Source organism: Amblyomma maculatum, chromosome 1 (assembly GCF_055883805.1).
Source record: "Amblyomma maculatum isolate TAMU_Amacu chromosome 1, ASM5588380v1, whole genome shotgun sequence".
Taxonomy (NCBI): Eukaryota; Metazoa; Arthropoda; class Arachnida; order Ixodida; family Ixodidae; genus Amblyomma; species Amblyomma maculatum.
In genome coordinates this window covers 315,770,400-315,783,659 of record NC_139344.1, presented here as the reverse complement: position 1 = coordinate 315,783,659, position 13,260 = coordinate 315,770,400, and the positions used below count along the sequence as shown (strand labels likewise).

Below are 13,260 nucleotides of genomic sequence, written 5' to 3'. Positions count from 1 at the left end.
AGTCTCGGCCGATGGGCTCCTCGCCTGTCCACCAGGCGAGGGGCTCGAGGACCTTCCTCTGCGTATAAGGGTGAACCAGAGGCGACATATATTTAGGACCCTTTAGACTATCCTAATGCATGGATAAACTATCAAATAAACCTCATCGACCTCCGAAAAGGAGTTGCACTGAAGTAACAAAACAAATCATGGCACCAACCAAGAACTTCCCAAAGTTTCTTGTCCCTGCGATCTATAACAGAGTCAAAATCTATAAATGAACCGTCAGTTTTTTTGATTGCCAACTCGTTGAAGGCCATCATTGGGGCAAACTATAAAGCCAAAAAACTAGGATCTGGTGACCTACTAATAGAGGTATCAGACAAAGGCCAGTCAGACAAGCTCTTCACAACAAAGATATTTGCCCACCTTGACGTTCAGGTATCGCCTCACCGCAGTCTTAACAGCTGCCAGGGTGTGATTTCTGAGCGAGATCTCTTAAATGAAACAGAATCAGACCTCCTTGAAGGCCTCCAGAACCAAGGTGTAATGGCAGTTCGAAGAATAACAATCAGGCGAAAGAATGAGGAAATAAGCACAAAACATAGCGTTCTCACTTTCAACCAGGCACACTTCCTGATTTCATCAATGTGGAATTCATCCGATGCAAAGTAAGCCCCTACATACCAAACCCCCGCCGGTGCTTCAAGTGCCAGCGGTATGGGCATGGTAGCCAGACATGTCGAGGACGTCTTACATGTGCAAAGTGCAGCGCTCACGACCATTCAACTGATAACTGCAATGCAAATGAGTTCAAATGTGTCAACTGTGGGGGCACATACCCTGCATACTCACGGTCCTGTGTGGCCTTTCAGGCGGAAAAGGAAGTGATAAATTTGAAGTTCACTGAGAATATATCATACGGAGAGGCGTGGAAAAAACATAGAATGCTTTCTTCCGCTCCCTATGCTGACGCAGCCCACAGAGAGGCCAGGCTGCGTCTAGTAACGGTGGGCACGCAGTGCAATGCTGCTGACGTGCTCCCACCACGGCTCCTCACTAAGCAGCCACTGGCTGCACCAATCTTTGCAATCCCGGAGGCCACTTTATCTCAGACGTCCGGAACACCAAAGACATCTGAGAGGGACTTGGTTCCTCTTGAAAAATCTCCTGCCTCCATGCCTTCACCAGAGGCGATGGAGGTGAGCATGGACTCCGCAGCATCAGTGGCGCCTAAGGAGTCCGCCAACGACAGGCGGGGCCTGCTGGACCGCTTCAAATCAAAGAAACATGCGCCATTTAAGCCACTTGATAAAGGCGGCGAGTCTTAAACCCACCGTCTCTTCTCCATTCTTCACTTACAAAAGTGGCTACTGAGAGCATCGTTTATCGGAACTGTCGAGGACTGCTAAATAATCTGAATGATGTATATGAAATCCTCGCCGAGCACCAACCAAACATACTTTGTCTGCAAGAAACCCACTTAAAACCAGCAGACACAAGTTTCCTGAAGCAGTATCTGAAGCAGGAAAGATAGGCAAGGCAGCACTCGCCCCTCTGGCAGCGTTGCCATTGTAACTCAAAAATCAATCCCATGCCGAAGCACCTCAAGGCAGTGGCAATATGAACCTTAATTTTTGGTAAAATAACAACAGTGTGTTCTCGAAAGTTTTGAAAAGCTGATTGATCAACTTCCAGAACCATGGCTGCTGGTCGGAGACTTTTAACGCACACCATCCATTATGGGGATGTACAAGAACGGACTCCAGAGGTGTGCTGATTGAAAAATTCTTATTGTTCTCCGGATCATGCCTACTTAACACAAAAGAGCCAACATACCACAACATGGTACATAACACATACACAACCATAGATTTAGCTATTGGCTCCCCAATGCTCTTGGCAGCTACAGAGTGGGTTGTAATTAACAATCTATATGGAAGTGACCATTTTCCAATCTCTGTAAAGTATGCAGGCAATAAAAATGAAAATGTATTTTGCCCTAGAAAGTTTAAAGAACATTTAGCCAACTAGGAGATGTTCAGGGAACACTCATCATTGCTTTGTTCATTCTTTATTGACTTAGGCATTGATGAAACTCAGCACTTGATCATGCTGCACATTATAAAGGCAGCAGAAAAATACATTACACAAACATCAAGTAAGCCACGAAACAAACGAAGACCCTGGTGAAATGCAGAATGTAAGACTGCCCGTGAAACACAAAACGGCATGGTCGAAGTTACGCCGATACCCCACGGCTGAAAACCTAATAGGATTTAAGCACGCAAAAGTAAATGGCAGGTGTGTTCCACGCATTTTCATGCAAGAAAGCTGGTCATCATTCCTTTCTTCTGTGAACTCTTTATTTTGATGCACACAAAGTTTACAACAGGATAAGAGCACTCAAAGGACTTGTCAGCACCAGTGGGGACTCTCTTGAACATCAAGCAGACACACTAAGGCAACACTTTGAATGCATATTCAGCTCAGCACACTATACAGATTGCTTTTTGCGGCACAATGCAATTGAGGAGAGGAAGCACATACATGATAAAAGGCCATGCACAGGAGGGTACAATAGCCCTTTCACCATGCAGGAGTTGAAGGTTGCACTAGGCACATGTGGTAACACAGCACCAGGTCCTGACAAGCTCACATATGGAATACTCAGGCAGCTGCATGTGGACACTCTTGAAACCCTACTCTGCCTGTATAATAAAGTATGGGCCACAGGACGCTTTCCTAAATCATGGAAGGAAGTGATCATTATCCCAATATTAAAATCTGGAAAAGAACCCACACTTGCTGCTAGTTATCGGCCTGTTGCTGTAACCAGCTGTCTATGCAAGCTTTCTGAAAAAATGGTAAATCGTCGCCTTCTTCATTTCCTTGAATACAAGGTCTTCATCAAAACCAAGCTGGTTTTAGAGCTGGACGGTCAACAACTGATCAGCTCATTGCATTTGAGTCTTATGCAAGGGATGCTTTTGTACATAAACAACATTGTTTATCTGTCTTTTTCGATCTTGAAAAATCATATGATACCACTTGGCGCTATGGTATCATCCGCGACATCTTCTCTCTTGGCATCAGAGGGAACATGCTGAATACAATACGAAGTTACTTGTCTGAACGGACCTTCGAAGTTCGTGTTGGCAATGCATACTCAAAGCAGTACATTCAGGAAAATGGTGTCCCTCAAGGTGGTGTTCTCAGTTGCACACTTTTCATAGTCAAAATGAACTTTAAAAAAAAAGCATGCTGCCAAAAACCATTTCTTGCTCTGTATACATCCAGATAGCTTCAAATCTTGCAACTTTGGCATCTGTGAAAGACAGATTCAGCTAGGTGTTAACAGATTGTCCAAGTGGGCTGATGACAATGGGCTAAATTTAACTCTGAAAAGAGTGTGTGTACTTTTCTCTAAGCAGCGTGGCATCAGACCCGACTTCAACATTACACTGAATGGTCAGAGCCTTGCCTTTAAAAAGGAACATAAATTTCTTGGCGTAGTTGTTGACGAAAAACTTTCCTTCATTGCCCACATAAAACAGTTGCGACTGAAGTGTCTCAAAGCAATAAATCTGCTAAAAATTCTCTCTCACCTTTCATTGGGCACAGACCGCAACTGCCTTCTGAGCCTTCTGAATAGCATACAGTCAAATCTTGATATAACGAATCCCGCGGGACCGCAAAAAATTATTCGTTATTTTTCATCACTTTGAAATATTGTTGTAATGAAAAATCTGCGATTATAAGCCAGTGGTCAAACCTAAGTATGAAAATGACTTACCTTGGCAGTAGGCACGTGTGTAGACGAGCAAAACCTCAATTGAAAATGTTCATAGTTTGAAAAATTCGTTAACGTGGTGTTCATAGTAACGAGATTTCACTGTAGTTCTATCACGCATTGACTATGGCTCAATGGTCAATGGGTCCGCATCATCCTCTGCTCTAAAACTGCTTGATCCCGTGCACCACCTCGGCCTTTGCCTCGCCACGGGCGCTTTTCGAACTAGCCCAATTGCTGGTCTTTATGTCGAGGCGAACCGATGGTCACTGCAACGAAGAAGAGAATTCACTTGTGTAACTTATGCTATGAAGGTACTATGCCAACTGGATCATCCATGTCGCCGGCTCCTGCTTGACAAAACTAGCACAGCACTTTTCTCAAGAAAACCATCTCTGATACCACCATATCCAATCAGAGTTGCCACGCACATTGAACATCTGGGCGTTCTGGTTACCAGTCTTCATACAGCTTCCATAAAAAACTTAATTCCTCCTTGGGAAATACATGATGTTAATTGTGACCTGTCGTTTCTTGAAGTGGGGAAGCACGCATCCGCTATTGCCATACAGCAGCACTTCATGTCACTTCAGGCGAAGTACACTTGTGATGAATATTACACTGATACTTCAAAGTCTGCTCAAGTGTCCTGTGCAGCACATGGACTGCAATTTTCACTTTCAAAAACACTGAACAGACATATAAGTATATTTACCGCTGAATGCCATGGAATCCTGCTAGCTGTGGGACACATTATTGAAAACAAAGTATGTACAGCGGTAATCTACACAGACTCCCTCAGTGTTTTAACCTATCTTCTTCGAAATGGCATAAGAACTCGGTCCTAAATGCTCTCTTTTACAACCTTATGTCTGCCCATAAATTAGAACTTAAAATTACGCTATGTTGGGTACCAGGCCACCGTTGTATACCAGGCAACGAGGTTGCTGATAGGCTTGCTGTGTTAGCTGCCCTTCGAAATGACAGACTTTGATAACTTATCATGACCTCAAGCCACACATAAAAACATGATTTAGCAGCAATGGCAAGAGGAGTGGGATGCAGAAACAGAAAATAAACTACACACAGTGAAGCTAAGGATAGGCAGGTACACCACAGAAAAACGAGACAGATTAAAGAAGTTGCTCTGAGCAGGCTGAGAATTGGTCACACATACACAACACATATCTTTTAACAAACTCTCCTGCACCACACTGTTTTAGATGTGGTGATCGGCTTACTGTAATTCATGTTTTAATTATATGTGCACAACTCGAACCAGAAAGGAGAGGTCATTTTCCCCTCCTTGTACACTTATCAAATACCTGCCCACCCATCCATTTTTATTGGTGACAACCCAATGTTTCCTTTAAATCATGCGCTCAAATTCTTAACGAAAGTAAGCTTTTTACATGAAATTCCCTATCGACGCGAGTCTCAGCCCGTTCCTCCTTGAGAGGACGGATGAGCATCTACATATCTTTTTTTTTTCACAGCTCATCATACAGTGCGAATGAATTTTAGGCCCTATACACCACTGTTTTTAGTGATTTTAGAGAGCGAATGAATTTTTTAGGCCCTATTTACCACTGTACCACTGTACCACTGTACCACTGTTTTTATCCCTCATGGAACATCACAACTTAGCACATTACGTCAACTTGAGTAGACTGTTCACCTTGTGTTTGGCGCTCTTTGGCCTGAGATGCCCTTGCGTCATTAAAATCCATCATCATCATCATCATAATTAAAGTGATTTTATGTCATCTTCACATTGGGCACGCACATCCTACTTGTAGCTTTGCCTTGACAAAAAAAGAGAAACCTGCATGCAAGCTATGCAAAGATGTGGAGACCTCAAGCTACATTCAGTATTCATGCAGAAACCTTGAGAAAGTAAGGAAAAAGCATTGCTCACAGTTTATTTATAATGGACACATTTTGTTACACCCTAGGTTAATGGGGGTAGAAAGACAGACAATTTTCCCGTTTTTATGTTTTTAAAGGACGCAAAGCTTCTGAAAAAATTATGAAATATGATGTCATTTTAGCTCTTTCCCACAATATAGATGCATTAACCTTTCGTTTGGCGCCTGCTGATGGCCTCGGCTGCCTACTATGTGCCATCGGACCCAACACATGACTTTTCAGGAACAGACTATCAGCCAGGCTGATGACAGCTGTAATGCTGTGTAAGGTGTTTGAAATTAAGAATAGGTTACTCATGCCTTGCAGTGTGAGGAAATTTTGTGCCTTTCTCTGCTCAAAACCAAAACTTAAGTCCATAGGAGCATTGCGCTGCCCAGGGGACGCCGCGAAAATGGTGCTAAAAATCGCCCCCTAGGCGTCTGCTGGGTAGTACAAATCCCCAGCGTCTGTATTCGATTGCTAGGAGTCAGTATGGATCCATCGCTTTTAATTTCTGTTATGTATGAATTACAATGAATTTAAGGCGCTGAAAATTCTTTTAGGGGTGTCATGACGTAAAAAACGCCAATAAATAATCCAATGTCAGGCATTATACGACATGCAACAATCGGAGGCGAAGTCTCGGTGCGCTGCCAGTCGATATATCCAGGCGAGTGTCGCGCGAATTCGTGGAGCTCTACGAAAGCTTTACATGCAGCTGAGCTGAAGCAAGTGAATACATGAAACCGCAACACAGATAGGCAGCGTAAACAACCCCTCTGAGAGACAGAGTCCTTCCAATGGGCACCTTGAGGCGGCCGTGCAGGGGCCGTTGGGGTTAGCGTTGAATGCATGCATGTGAGCTTGTAAGTTGACCCTAAGCTGGTTTTTGCTTTTTACGCACCGTTTAGCTGAGAAGTCACACTCGTAATGTTTGGAAATACAGTCCACGAACTGGAAAGTCCCACAGAAAGCTGACATTAGATGCAGATGTCAGAAGGCACGCTGACCTCGTTTCACTGCTCAACTGCTAATAGCCTTCGATTTATGTGCTTGCAACTCTCGAGCCAGAGCTTTTGCCTGTTGGGGGCAGTGGGGACTTTGCATATTAGAATTAAGCGCTCCATCAGATCAAGAATGCGCGGTGCATGACCGAAATGCTATTGTCGGCTGCTTAGTAATTATAGATATGCCTCAATTGAGGTCTATTACTGTTTTCTCTTGAAAGTGAATGGCTGCTTTCATGGAGGTAGCAAACGTTTTAAGTAAATTCTAGTATATCGTCCTCACTTTTCGTTGCTTTACGTACGCACGTGCAGTTCTTACTTACACAGCTGCTGAAAGCAGTAGCATAACAGATAGTTTTGCTCTCGATCATAAATAAACACGCATATATAGCTGTACTCCATATATTTCAGCTCTGAGCCGGCGGAGAGGCCAGCTTAGAGCGACCGGCGTTTCTCTAACCAGTGCATGCATGCACATGACCGCCTGTACTAATCGCACTGTAGCCCCGTTTCGCGCGGCTTGAAAGAAAGCAGTAGAGTTGAACAATGAAATTGTCAACTTGTCCGTGGCACCCTACGACGGAAGCGAAAATAGCAGCGGTGACTATGTTTCGGGACGGATGGTACACGGCAAGATCAATGCCACATGCTTTAAACATTTCGCCGGAAGGCAGCCGCAACGCTGCTGCTTTTTTTTTTTTTTTTTTTTAAATGTTAGGCTACTGCCGGTTCACAATGATGTCCATGATACATGACGACTCCATTCACGCTCACGAAGGGGCAAAAAAAAAAAGCGCGAATTGACTTAGAAAGGCAGAGCCGCTGTTGTACTACCCAGTCAGGCTTTTCTTGGCCACCACGAGGTGGCGCTAGCCTACTCAAAACTCCAGTGCAAGGTCCCTATTAGTACAAATGCAGCCCCGTTGGTGATATGTTGTAGTGGCCGTGGCACTCGAATATTGTTCTGTGACGTGAACTTCTTTTTGCTTGCCTGATACAAGAAAAAAAAAAAAATGAAAAGTCGCTTTTGGAAGCGACGAAGGAAGAAAAAGTGGTACAGTATAGCAGAGGCAGTTTGAATTGGACTCCGAAGGCATTGCAACACATTGCCAGTGAATGTTGTGCTTGGTTTGAACTGTCTGTGTACCTTATGCATTCAATTGCTGTTTTGATTGGCTTTTTGTAGCGCTTTAGAGTGTGACATTTTCTTCATTGGTAGCATCGGCTGCTGTACGGTCAGTTACCTCGGTAATTGGAATTCCTTTTCTGAAAAGTCTCTCTCTATACATTCACCCATATATAAGAAAATGTTTAAATGTTCATTGAAGTACCCTGTAAAAATAAAGCATGAGACTACTTAAAGTAAATAATAGGCATTGTTGAATAGTAAATAGAAGTGAAAGGGATAAGCACATTTATATGCAAACACGAGAAGCTGTAGGTACTAAATGGTAAAAAGGAAATGTCGTTGTGCATCAGCTCGGAGGTACCCTATGAATGATGCACGAAATTGATTGTCCTATCAGTGTGACATGGAGCAGAAGGCAATTCAGAGGTGCGCATGCAAGTGATGCAGTGAGGGGAAGCTGTCTTTTGGGAGGGGGGGAAGCCTTCTTGTTGGCCTTGAAAAGGCAGGGCACCATCGTGCCTGAGATGTGACATTATAAGATCTCGGCATTGCACAGGCACAGATTGCAAGGCACACCTGCACAAAGTTCACCTGCTCTTTGACTTGACGCCTTGGATATCCGAGGTCTCTATTTCGGCGGACGTGGCATCGTAACATGTTGTTTTACTGTGGTGCACAGAGGTCCAGATATTGGTGCTGTGTACGGAAAGGCATCTGATGTGCCTGCTTTGGACTGGTAATTAGCCGTGTTGCAGAGGTTACACTGTTGGCTACCTTTGAAATGCTCGATGGAGAATTCAAAGCAAAAAGAAAAAAAAAGGGCAACAGCTGTGAGACACTGTGGCAAAAGTAAAGCAAAGAAAAAGGAAACTAGACCAGTGCCATTTTCATTTGTAGTAACGGGAGCTGGTTTTATACTGTGTTTAACTCGCATTGGTGCACAGTGCTGAAAATGCTTCATTTGCAAATATTCTCTTTGGAAGGCTATTCATTGTTTTCATGTAAAACATTTGTGGATGCATTAAAAAACATTTGCATATAAAACATTTGTGGATGTATGAGCATGTGCTCACACAGCTTAGGTGCACGTCTGTTAAGAGGAACTAAATTTCTGGGCTCTTGAAGTTTGTCTTGGAGGGAGCCCTAGAAGAGCTTGCATGGTGAAAATGTGCACAAGTTGAGTGTCCTTGCCGTGCAGAGCGAGTGTGTTCATCTGTGTTGACTTTCTTGGGTGCACCTCCTGCAGATTGAACAGATAGTGTGTCACACGTGCGGCCGGGGTGATGATGAAGAGAGCATGCTGTTGTGCGATGGCTGTGATGACAGCTACCACACCTTCTGCCTGCTGCCCCCGTTGGCTGAGATACCCCGTGGAGACTGGCGCTGCCCGCGCTGCGTTGCTGCAGTCAGTATACTTACATTCTTTGTCTTGGCACATCAGCCAAGATTCCTTTAGATAAACTTGCACAACAGTGGTGAGAAATGAACCTCACTGAGGCACAGTGGAAGAAATGGGTTACTGTATTTACACGATTGTAAGTCTACCTCTTTTTGAGAATTTGAAAATCCGAAGGTGGAGAGTTGGGTGTCAAAGCATGGCACTGCCAATAAGAGCAAGGTAAAAAAAAATGTATCGGAGAGGCTACAGCGAATTTGCTTGCTCTACAGCTCTAAGCACAACGTTCGGTTACCCTGCAAGCTGCATGGAAGAATTTTTTTTTTTCTTTTTTTACTTTTACTGCACAGCGCAAGCTGCGCTTACGGGAGTGTCGATAGTTCGCGGAAGAGCCACTCTTCCTATCACGGGGACACTCGCTTTCTTTTTGCATGTCAGTTGCGTCGGGTCAAGTGACATGGCGACACTTCAGAAAGTGTGGACTGTTGATGGAAGAGCCGAAACGGATCATTTGTTGGGGGAGAGTTCACGCCTTTGACTTGACGGCTGGCCACGTGCTTCATCATGAGCTCTCCAGTCCGATAAAGCATTTGGCGCTCATTCACTGCAGCGTTCAAGAGGGTGGGCATCATTTATGCCAAAGAAGCAAACTGTGGAGTGGGCTGCAAATTTAAAGCTTCTAAACAGGTCATGCGTGCTTGGCGGCAGCAGCGAGGCAAAATTTCAACTGTGATGCCAAGCGAAGAGTTTTCCGTGGACCGCAGTCAGTACACTGTCCAGAGCTGGAGACCAAGCATGCAGCGTTATTGCCAAAATAAGTGATCTGATGAGTGGTCTAGCCAGGCAGTAAATATTCGTTATGGAAAGCATCCACCGGTGCGTCTTTTTTGTTTTCCTGGACATGCGATCTGGGGTGGGTCGACTTGCATTCGAGTTGGCTTACAATCGTGTAAATATGACATCCTTTGATGCACAGCAGTGCATTTATGACTATACTTATGAACAAGTTTTTCTGGCTAGGGAGCCAAGGCTTACGGGGGTGGAGCTTTCGTCATGTTATTACTACACCATGTAGTTCTGGCATATGTGGCCTCAGGTACGGTTTCGGTTTCATTTCCGCCTTTAGTTGAAATAATTCTCTCCGAGCCTCCAATGAAGGAGAGATGTCTTTCTTTACACTACTAAAGGTCTAAGGGAATGCATATTCACAGTTAATGAATATCACATGCCACGTACGCTAATGAAATAAGCGTGTTGCGAATGCGCACAGAAACCGATGGGTAGACACAGCAGCAGCTGACGTACACTTCGGGAGCCGGTAGATGGCGCTCGGCCATCCCGTTTGCACGGTGTCGTGTCCCTCTTTTAAAATGCACGGCACTAACGTTGTGTTGCCTTATATTGTAGTGCAATCTTGATGTAACAATAATATAGGCATTTCTGCAATATATGATATTCTAGAGCACGATTCACATAATTTATCAAGGGACTATATCTGCCGTGCAGTGAGCTGATGCGTTTTGGCTCTGTAGCTTTGACTGCACAGCCACAAAAACTTGTCCGGGAGTATAGTCTTTGGTACTCTTGAGTTTCGTTTTCGGGAATATGTTTCAGATTGTCTGTCTAAATTTTGTGCATAAATTCATTCTAAGTATTTGTAGGAACACATCTAAATTTTAGCACAGAGACAATAACACGGCTGTAAAAGGAATTTGCTGTCATGCAATAGTGCTGTCTTGTGATTCACACGATGCAGCAAAGGGGGGATGTGCAAGGGATAAAAGAAAAATACTTCATTGGCGCGAAGTAACATTGAGCCTGAATTTAAACTTTAAAGTATGTCATAGGTTTTATGGTGGCCATTACACACTTTTGCCTTTAAGCTTGAAGCAGTGTTTTCTTCAGCTGCTTCCATTGCCATACTGAAGGTTCACAATGCACTGATTTTGTAAAAGGATTCTGCTTTTTAGCCGTTCAGTGGGGCATTTAGAGTACTTTCCAAGTGAGGGTGAGCCTCATCTCTTGAGGACCTTAGCTTCGCAGGTGCCTTAAATGGTCAGACTGTACTGCTCGAAAGCACACCCTGTGAAGACCTTTGTGACTTATTTTTTTCTGGAGCATGGATCATGCCAGTTGCATATGTTTGAAGAGGTACCAACTGTGCAGGTTCTAAGGTGAAGGGTGAAAGTTTCAAGCGCTATTGCTGCATTTTGTGCAGCACGAGAGAGTGATTGAAGTCTTGTTGCATTTTTAGGAAGTGCGGAAACCCCAGGAAGCGTTTGGCTTTGAGCAGGCAATACGCGAATACACCCTCCAGGACTTTGGCGAGATGGCGGATAGATTCAAGTCCAACTACTTCAATAAGCCAGTGCATGTAAGTTGAAATTTGCTTGGTGTAGTAAGCTTGGTTGGTCTGACTTCAATCTTTGACTTTTAGTCTTAAAGTTCTTTGAACATGGTGGACAGAAAATGCCAGTGGCAGGTCTGAAGGTATGGTTGCAGCTGCCACATATTATCCTGTAAAAACATAAGTGGGGTAAAACATAGTAGAGAACATAAGGTGGGGAACAGGACTGGGTTAATTGTAGGCGTGTAGACCTTTGCCCTGCAGTGAGCGTAGTCAAGTTAATGATAATGAAATCTGAAAACCAGAAGGTATGTGGGCAGTCTCAGCGTTCGACCTTTGGCATTCGGCCTTGGATCTTAACCTTTAACCTCAGCCTTTGACCCTTGATTTTCTTAATTTGACCGACCATAAAGTTACTTGCCTTTGTGCTAGCTTACAACTTCTGTTGCCTACCTTACTTCCTGTTGGAATGGTTGCTTATTCGTAGGGGTGTGCCTATATTGAAAGTTTCGAACATGAAGCAGATCCTAAAGTGGAAAAATAAATGCCTTCGAATATCTGATCAGCAAAAAAAAAAAAAAGACTGAAAATTAAGATGTAGCAAACACTGTTTGTCTTGTTTCTGTCAAGAATTGCGCAAAAGTGAATTGAAAAATTACCGTAAATTTTATACAGGGTTTCAAATGCCAGTTTTCTTACAGGAAGAACCTGCATGAAGCTCTGTGGAGCTGTCATATCGCTGCTGAATGCAGTAAAGCCTCATTAACTCTGCCTTCAAGGGACCACAAAAAAATTGCTAAAACCTGCTAGCATCATAATATTAATGTTATCTGATGTACAGTCAGGGACAAAAGTTTTCGGGACGCGTATTTGTGGAAAAACATTTATTTCTTCGTTGCCTCGCTAGTTTGCATGTGCATTTTTTTTTTTCTCTGAATGGGGCGCGCATGTCCCCTCGTGACCAAGTAATTTCATTCTCCATATTTACGCGACCGAGCAGAAATAAATATTTTCCCCTGAACTCGCGTCCCGTAAACTTTTGTCCTTGACTGTACACCTGCACAATTGATGTCTGCATTTAAGAAGAAACTGAACTAAGAAGGATGTTCTTTCAAAGTTTCATCAAATGCTTCGCTTTGGAAGGCCCTCCTCACAAAAGGGAAGGTCCCTTTTCTCAAAATTGCCCAGTCTCATTGTGAGCACGCTTCACTGCACAACCGAAGCGCTCAATCATTGTGGGGAAGCATGCAGTGTGTAGGGAAACTGCAGTGACCTCGAAAATTATCTGTGCAGTCGGTAATTTTCTAATATTTGAAAATTTCGAATGTCAGTTTTTCAAGTACCAGTACAAATTGAATAACGAAAACCATATTCGATTCATATCGAAATTTTGGATATTTGCACACCTCTACTTATTCGTTGTGCAAATATAGATGCTATTAGTTGGAATTTTTATCTAGTGCAGAAAAGGGTACAGTAAAAGCTCGTTAATTCAAACTTCACGGGACCGGGGGAAAAGTTCGAATTATCGGATGTTCGAATTATCGAATGGCCTCGAAAAAAGTGTCAAGAACCATTTGTATTGCAGTAAATGTACCGTATTTAGTCGTGTAACGAACTCGCTCGCATAATGGAACTCACCCAGCCCCGATTTGTGGCTACGAATCTGAAAAAAACAAAACAAAAAAATAATAATAAAGG

General features: G+C 43.6%; 1 protein-coding gene across 5 annotated transcripts in view; it reads left to right on the top strand.

The window, feature by feature from the left end:
• Kdm5 (Lysine demethylase 5) overlaps positions 1-13,260 on the top strand; it is a 155,568-nt gene that overhangs the window by 15,716 nt on the left and 126,592 nt on the right. For all 5 annotated transcript variants that reach the window (XM_084605930.1, XM_084605799.1, XM_084605861.1 and 2 more), the window contains 2 exons: positions 9,063-9,221; positions 11,467-11,586. In XM_084605930.1, the coding sequence (XP_084462056.1) occupies positions 9,063-9,221; positions 11,467-11,586 (279 nt within the window). The remainder of the gene's footprint in view (positions 1-9,062; positions 9,222-11,466; positions 11,587-13,260) is intronic.